The sequence below is a fragment of the Xylaria bambusicola genome (genome assembly GCF_022495145.1).
Source record: "Xylaria bambusicola strain CBS 139988 unplaced genomic scaffold F5B22scaffold_32, whole genome shotgun sequence".
NCBI lineage: Eukaryota > Fungi > Ascomycota > Sordariomycetes > Xylariales > Xylariaceae > Xylaria > Xylaria bambusicola.
The window spans coordinates 297838-305025 of record NW_025953585.1 but is presented as its reverse complement, the minus strand read 5'-3'; the positions used below and the strand labels follow the sequence as shown (position 1 = coordinate 305025).

At 48.1% G+C, this 7188-nt stretch overlaps 2 protein-coding genes across 2 annotated transcripts; both read right to left on the bottom strand.

Annotated features, from left to right (window-relative positions):
* Positions 1-2622: 2622 nt before the first annotated feature.
* On the bottom strand, positions 2623-4231 carry F5B22DRAFT_648255 (uncharacterized protein; the record flags this gene model as incomplete). Its single annotated transcript, XM_047978995.1, has 2 exons — positions 2623-3399; positions 3503-4231. The coding sequence occupies 2 exons, from the start codon at positions 4229-4231 to the stop codon at positions 2623-2625; spliced, it is 1506 nt and encodes a 501-aa protein (XP_047829192.1).
* Positions 4232-5291: 1060 nt separating this feature from the next.
* On the bottom strand, positions 5292-6582 carry F5B22DRAFT_613678 (Prefoldin subunit-domain-containing protein). Its single transcript, XM_047975424.1, has 4 exons — positions 6500-6582; positions 6309-6440; positions 6141-6208; positions 5292-6049 (listed from the first exon to the last, which is right to left on the bottom strand). Exons 1-4 carry the CDS (start codon positions 6512-6514, stop codon positions 5857-5859), a joined length of 408 nt encoding a protein of 135 aa, XP_047829191.1. The 5' UTR covers positions 6515-6582; the 3' UTR covers positions 5292-5856.
* Between the last annotated feature and the right edge of the window lie 606 nt (positions 6583-7188).

The following is a 7188-nucleotide window of genomic DNA, read 5'->3' as shown; positions in this document are numbered from 1 at the left end:
GGCAACGGTAATTTTCGCGTGGAACTGCTAATATTGCGACAGGGCTGATCGATAGGGAGAGAAAGCGCCGGACGATGATATCGACTTGTGAACTGCAGAAGCCCGATGCTGTACGGATATCCTAAACACGCGGTACGAGAAGTGCCTTCTGTTTCCTTACTGATGGGCGATTGATGGTCCCGCGACCTTAGTTTGAACTTCAACTTTGAAGACCTTGAAAGCAAGGCCACAGTTTCAGTACCTCGTACAGTGAGGTTTCTACTTACTTTTCGTTTGCTTTGATGCCTCGTGGCACCGACGGTTGCACCACACAAGCTGCACCCGGCCGTGTCTTCCTTGCGCATGCCCGTAGCCCCTTACCGGATCTCCGTCAATCGGCGGCGGGGCTCTAGGCGCACAAATGGTGAGCCTACGGGTTGAGGCTTTTCATATGACGTGCTCTTACAAACGAGACGTCAAATGTTCACCAACCGACTGGCGCATATGTGACACAGAAATACCTGCCCTTTAATTGTTTCACCTAGCTTCGTATGCTAGTGCGCAAACGAAGTGCTACGATTTCGCTCAATTCGCAACGGCAAGCTCCCTAGGCCAGAAGCCAGGTCGCACGTACGCAACTCCGTGAGTTTTCACAAACATGACAACCCCTTACAGCACTGCAAGGGGTCAAAGACCGGCTTTTCTACCTAAGTACTTAGCTTAGTTAGATGGCTGTGCCCTATGTCTTAACTTCAGACGCCCATATATGTAGTTTCTTGGCTAGCCAGATTATAGTATCGAATCACCGAGACACTCATCCCTGAATTAGCAATCTCAATGTTCTGTCACTCGGCTCCCTAGTGTCCCTGAAACCACAAACAGTGCAAACTACGATCCAACGTCTTCACATCTTAGGGGTGTAGGGCCATAATGATACTAACTTTCCCCAAGTGTACTATTGTATATGGACTTTTCCCTTCATGCAGAGCTGGTAACTAGGGTGAACGAATGTCTCACTTATTTTGGAGCTGGTGCCGATAGTGGATGTGAATTCCACGGTTATGTCTTGCTGATATCTTTAGAAGAGCGAAATGTCGTCGCGATCCTTCCCTGACGTGCAGTACACTGTCAGAAGTGAAGAGAAGCACATGAAAGTCACAGACTTCTAAGGCTCTGTGTATTGTGATGGCATTCTCTTCTAGCTACCCAGTTTAGGCTCTAATCACACTGGTAACCATGTCAAACTAACACGAGTGAGCCACTCAGGGCGCATACATGCTAGGCGGCTTATACATACTTACACATTGAAAAGAGGAGCTTGGACGCTGGTAAGCGGGTAGTATAGACGTCACCCTTGAACCGTACGGTTATGGTTGAGGAGTAAGATAGGAGAGATGGGAATGGAAAGAAAGCAATATGCTCGAGAGGAAATTGAGCTATTCTTGCATCCAGTAGTCATGCACTGATACTCTGTAGATAGCTAAGGGGCAAAAGTCGTAATCAAAGAGCGCCGCTTCTCTCTCCTCGCTTCATCTAATCCTCTCACACTTGAGGATGCTTCACTTGGCTGTCCTCACATAACTATCATTTTGTCTCTGATCTAGCTGGCATCAAGTTATCTTCGTGACATTCTATACTCGTCATCATGTCTTTGCTTGGATATAGACTTGACACCCAACATCTGCTCATTCCATCGAACACTCTAGCTTGTGGGTGGACCCATCCTAATTTCATATATATCTGCAGTTCTCACTTCACGCTTCCCATTTGTTTATAAGTTTTGTCAAAATGCTGTTGCCACAGCTGATTAGTCTACGACACGCTCGCTATCTAGGCAAAGGATTACGCATTATAAGCAGCCGAGCGAGGCTAAAAATGCAGTGCAAATGTCACCTCGGCAAGCTCAGTGATTTAAGCCGAAGCCATGTGTTCGAAACAACGAATAGCAGCATATCAACTCGCCCTAGCAGTTGTGTTACGAGCCTCAATGTTGCCGAGAGGGACTGGCATTGCAGTGCTATTCTTGGAATTTGGACTGCAACCTCGGTAAGCTCGCTACCTCATATGTAGCATTGGGCCGCTCATCGAATCCGGCCGAGCGAGGCCAAAAATGCAGTGCAAGATGAGACTCGTTCCAAACGAGGAAATTTAAGAGATACTGCTCTTAGATTTTGGTGTCAATTTCTATTATATCAGACCGCTCTCGTTACTAGACCGAAGAGCCTATGGGTGTTGTGTAGGTAACGAGTGCGTGATAGAGCGAGAGCAAAGCGGCGAGGCTGTAATGAGATCCGTGATCTCATATATCTATCCGCATGCAAGTGAATACTCCTCCGCAGAGATAAGAGCCACAATTGACGGTCAGAACACACTCATACATCAGATGCAATGAAGAATGAACTTGTTCGTCAAAATCACACACCTCATATCTTAAGAGAGAACAAATGCTGGTGAAGCCGAGGTAAGGCCTCTGTTTTCACAGCACGTATAAACCTAGACTTCAACTCCTACGTCGTCTTTTCAAAATTTAATGAATAATATTCATACTCACTAACGGTATTACAAAGGACATAGGTTTTACCAAAGTAATTTCATAACCATAATCTCATATCTTCATATACAAAACAACCAACTCTCTCCCCATTACAACACCCACTGACCCAGCGCCACAAGAAGTCCGGCACAAAGCACACTCCACGTCCACTCAATCGCACTGCCCGCAGAGTCAGGCTCGTTGCCGAAGCCGCGGCCCTGGTATCCGAAGGTGACATTCTGGACGACGGCAGGGTTCCGGCAGTTGCCGCCTACGATGTCCACATCCCGCAGATCGTCGGGGTGCACGAAGAACATGTACTGCTTCTCGTCGACGTCCTCGAAGCCCGAGGTGTCGTAGGGGAAGAGGTCCGTGGGGTCCGTGGCGGTGGTGTTGCGCAGGAAGATGCACTGGACCTGGCCCGGGTAGTCCTTCACGAGCTGCGGGTAATCCTTCATGACGTCCGAGTTAGTGGTGTCCCCCATGAGCACGAATTTGCGCTGCGGGAACGTCTGGAAGATCTTGTCGAGCAGGGCCCGGCGGATCGCGAGAGTCGCCGAGACGTCCGAGAAGTTGAGCGGCCGCGTGTCGAAGGAGCCGAGCGGGTACGTCTTGTAGATGAAATCCATGTAGTTGCGTGTGGCCTGCTCGGGTGTCGTCGTGAGGTAGTGGAAGTGGAAATTGTTAATTGTCGCTGACCAGTTGGCGTAGATCTCGGGCATGTTCTCCCAGGGCGTGAAGGGCCGCGCGAAAGAGTTCAGAAGACCCTCTTTAGGATCGTAGATCTTAGTGACGCGAAGGATGTCGTCTATATCTGAGACAATAGTGAACCCGGTTGGGGGAACCAGGTAGGCAGTGGCATTGCCAGAGTCTGTGCCATTCGTGTACTAATATGGTCGTTAGTTGAAGTACTCGTTGTTGAGAAAATAAATTCAAAAAAGGAGGAGCTAATGTAAGAAATAAAAGAAAGGGGGTTGGGAGTATACATACCACATTGAGCGCTTGAATCCGATCAGTGGCGTTTCCAGCAATCAAGTGGCCACCACCAGATCCCGTTGTATTTCGGAGCGTCAACCACGCGTCGAAATCTCCTTCGAATGTCGTGTTGTACGGCAGATCGATGGTCTGCGCACCCCCCTTGGCATTAATGACACCGCCACTCTCGTCCGGGTGAACCTCCACATCATTTTGGAAGTTGACGGTGACGCTCACGTTGTCCTGCTGCACGACAAATATCGAAGCCGTCAAGTTGCGGGCGTTCCTTTGCTGATCCTCCGGGAGTTCATCGATATCCACACCGATGAGGAAAATGTTGGCTAGGTCGTCGAGCTTCTCTTGACTGATATTGGGCTGTTTGTAGACGTTTCCGTGTATTCGGACGTTCCACCCATCATCGGTCCAATTCGCGTACCCGGGGACGTTGAGAACCTGAGTTGGCGTAGCTTTGAGGTCGTCGTCGTCAATTCCAAGTTCCTCTTCTACGCGGTCACCAACTGGGAGATTCTGGAAGAATTGGGGGACGCCTGATGCGATGAAGCTCGAGACATCGCTTCCTAGTCCACTGAAGACGCTATCGAGATAACTGGCGGGATCAAAATCCCGTCGTGCAAGAGCTTGATCGCGGTCCTCTAAGCTCGGCGCTGGGGTGATGAGAGGATGCGCAGCACCGATGACCTGGGCTGCAAAGAGGCTGATTGGCAATAGTTGTCGTAGAGCCATTGCCGCTTATTTCATATAGGGATCGCGTAATGAAGTAGTATGTACGATAAAGGTAGGGTTGCGAATGACAAAGAAAGCGAATCCCAACCCGCGCACCACCACCGAGCCCTTGGACTTATGACGACAGCAAAATGGGAGCTACGACAACTCAAACTGCCTACTTGGCTCAAGCTGACGATGGATATTTGGTTCGACACTGATTGCGCCGATTTCACCCAATTTCGTCCAATGGGTTCTTGAGAGCGACGAATTAGATGGCGTTATGCCTGTGAAGTTCCTACCGTCTGTTATTAAACCCCCTGAAGCGCAATGGGCAGTTTGGGTCGAGATTTGGTTGATGGAAGGCCTTCTATTAGGTAGCTTGGGTGAAGTGGAGAGTGACGGAAACAGAATGCGACGCTGGCTTTGATACGTTTTTGTAGGGTAATGCCATATGAGACTAACATGACAAGTTGGAAATAGACAAGATTTTTGGCAGGATATTTGGTAGGGCTGTTCATGCTATGACATCATCGGCATGTCATTGTCTTCCAGGATCCTTAGTTCAGGACCAATTCTGCTAGGTAGTTTGCCGATGGTGAGATTGCATAGGGCAGAATAGGGTTGGTTATGTTTGGTACCTTGCAGATCTGAAACGTCAATCTTAACTAATCACAATCCTTCTATTCCTTCTAGCAGAGTTCTAGCGTCTATCTACTTGGAATATCTAGCGTAATGACCTGAAGAAGTTGTACACTCTCACAAATCTGGATACAGCACCATGTTCATTCGTTGCATGACTTCAATTCGTAAAAAAAACCTCGAATCGAGATATCGACAGGGCAAAGAAGCTTAATCTAACTCTGCTCATTGATGCTGTCGAAAAGTCAGTCACTCTCCGGTCCGTCCCGCCGGCTTTGCGCACGCAGCCACCGCCATATGCATTCATAAGATGCTTGGCCAGCCCCGCCTTACTATAATTGAAACCAAATGCTGGGGAGATTTGGTGCTTCTTCTGTTGTGAGCAAGTTGTCATGAGTCCTTTCCTTGTTTCTAATATTATGCATCTATGAAAAGCAAAGCAGGATGAGATTTATGCTATAAAGGTTGCGGCTACTTCGAACATGGAAGCAAATACCTATCAACGTCTGTTGTCACACCTTCGAGACAGCTCCATCAATATACAATACATAACAGTTCAAAGGCTGGGGGCTTTTAATATTATCTATCTTTTTTGCATATATCTTTATAATCCTGCGTCACATGGTTGAGATCATACCTATCTAGGTAATTATCTAGGTAATCCATGCAATTACCACTTAATACACCTCGCTGTATCTGTTGGGCAACCAAGTAAGAACAGGGTACCATTAACTCATTGGTTGGGGCGTATCCTGTTCTCGATGTCCACAACAGCCCCTTATTCATCTGATACCGATGCCAAGCCTGAGTTGCCATTATGTAGCATATTTGGCACTACACACTGGTGATGCTGGAATCTCCTGCTGCCATATTTTGCCCGTGTTTATGGCTGCAAAACATGAGCCCTATCCCTCAATTGTTCCATTTGACTTGAGTCGCCGATATCGTCGTCACCGATATAAATTTCTAGTGTGCCATTCGTTCGTTCATGTCGATGGTCGTGTCTAGGTCTCGAGGTTGATGCTTCTTCCGAAGCGAGCATACAATTCAACCTTGAGCTGCTGCATTTCCTCTTTCGTGGACCCTATCTTGTCCTCCAGCTCCGAAACCTCGTCGTCTATCCGCGATGTCGACGAGGCGAGCATCTCTTGAGCTTGTGATAAGGGTATGTGGAAGAAGGCATCGCCAATCTTGTATCTAGACGTTGGCGAACGGTGAAACTATTAGCTATGCCTAGACAATAACACCAACAGATGACGAGTGGCTGGGCTCGGGCGCATGCACTCACGGCACCAATTCATCTTCGTCGGCTAACTCAAGCTCTAGTGTTACATCGTCAAGCTCTTCTTTCTCTTTCTATGTGTTCGAGCGGTCGGTTAGCCTTCGGTCGTTACTCGCTATGCTGGGTTGGGTACGGTCATGGTCATGGTCATAGTTCGGTGGCTGGCGTCCGTACATTCTTTGCTTTGAGCTCTTCCTCGAAGTTCAGCTCCCGTTGGTGGAGGCGACTGAACTTGTTGATCTTATCTTGGTCTTCGCGGCGAACTTGGACCTCGTCACCGGCGGTCGCCTCGTCGTCTTTTGTGAGCTAGGAGACAGTCGGTCAGCTGAATTGCGAACCAGGGGGCAACTGCATGTTTTTCATACCATGCGCCGGTTCATTTTGGGCAATGGTGAGATTGGATGAAGTGATTTTATTTTGGAATGCGAGGCACCCGAGATATGTTAGGATATGTTAGGTATATAGGTACTGTACATGTATACCTAGTACATATACCAACTTGCTTACATAGTATGGCACCAGGGACCTCAAATGAGGGGCAAAGATACCTAGTACTTGTATACCTTGTATAGGTACCTACTTTCAGGCAGATTACTTAAGTGCAAGGCACAAGCTGCGTGGGGTAGCCCTAAACCCCTCTACCCCCCCCCCCCCCCCCCCTGTATCTTCCTCCCGAAAACTTACCTACCCCACCACGGCCAGTCCCTGCACATGTGGTTCAGTAGGTAGATATCTGGAGCTTCGCCTGCAGATATTTGAGGAGCAGCTGGAAAATTAGAAATTCACTTCGTATTGAAATAAGTAGAATGCTGATTTCTTGGCTGTAGCTAGTCAGCCTAAGCTAAGGAATAGTTGGATTCGGAAGCGTGAGTGCATGGGAATGTAGGTCGACGGGCAGGCAGGATCGCTTGGGGTAGCATCTTAACTAAAATAAATATTTTTTTTACCCTTCTACCAATGCAGATAAACCACCTCCATTCATATGATTTTCAGTGGTGAAATAGGCTGCGGCCAGGATATATCCCTTGTAACTTTCCATCTCCATCTCTTTTTG

Bases quoted from the DNA above. Each gene is read 5' to 3' on its own strand.
- F5B22DRAFT_613678 (XM_047975424.1), bottom strand. The intron at 6,209-6,308 runs GTACGGACGCCA...TCGAACACATAG, and splicing joins AAGAGCTCAAAGCAAAGAAT to AAAGAGAAAGAAGAGCTTGA. The intron at 6,050-6,140 runs GTGAGTGCATGC...GCCAACGTCTAG, and splicing joins GACGAAGATGAATTGGTGCC to ATACAAGATTGGCGATGCCT.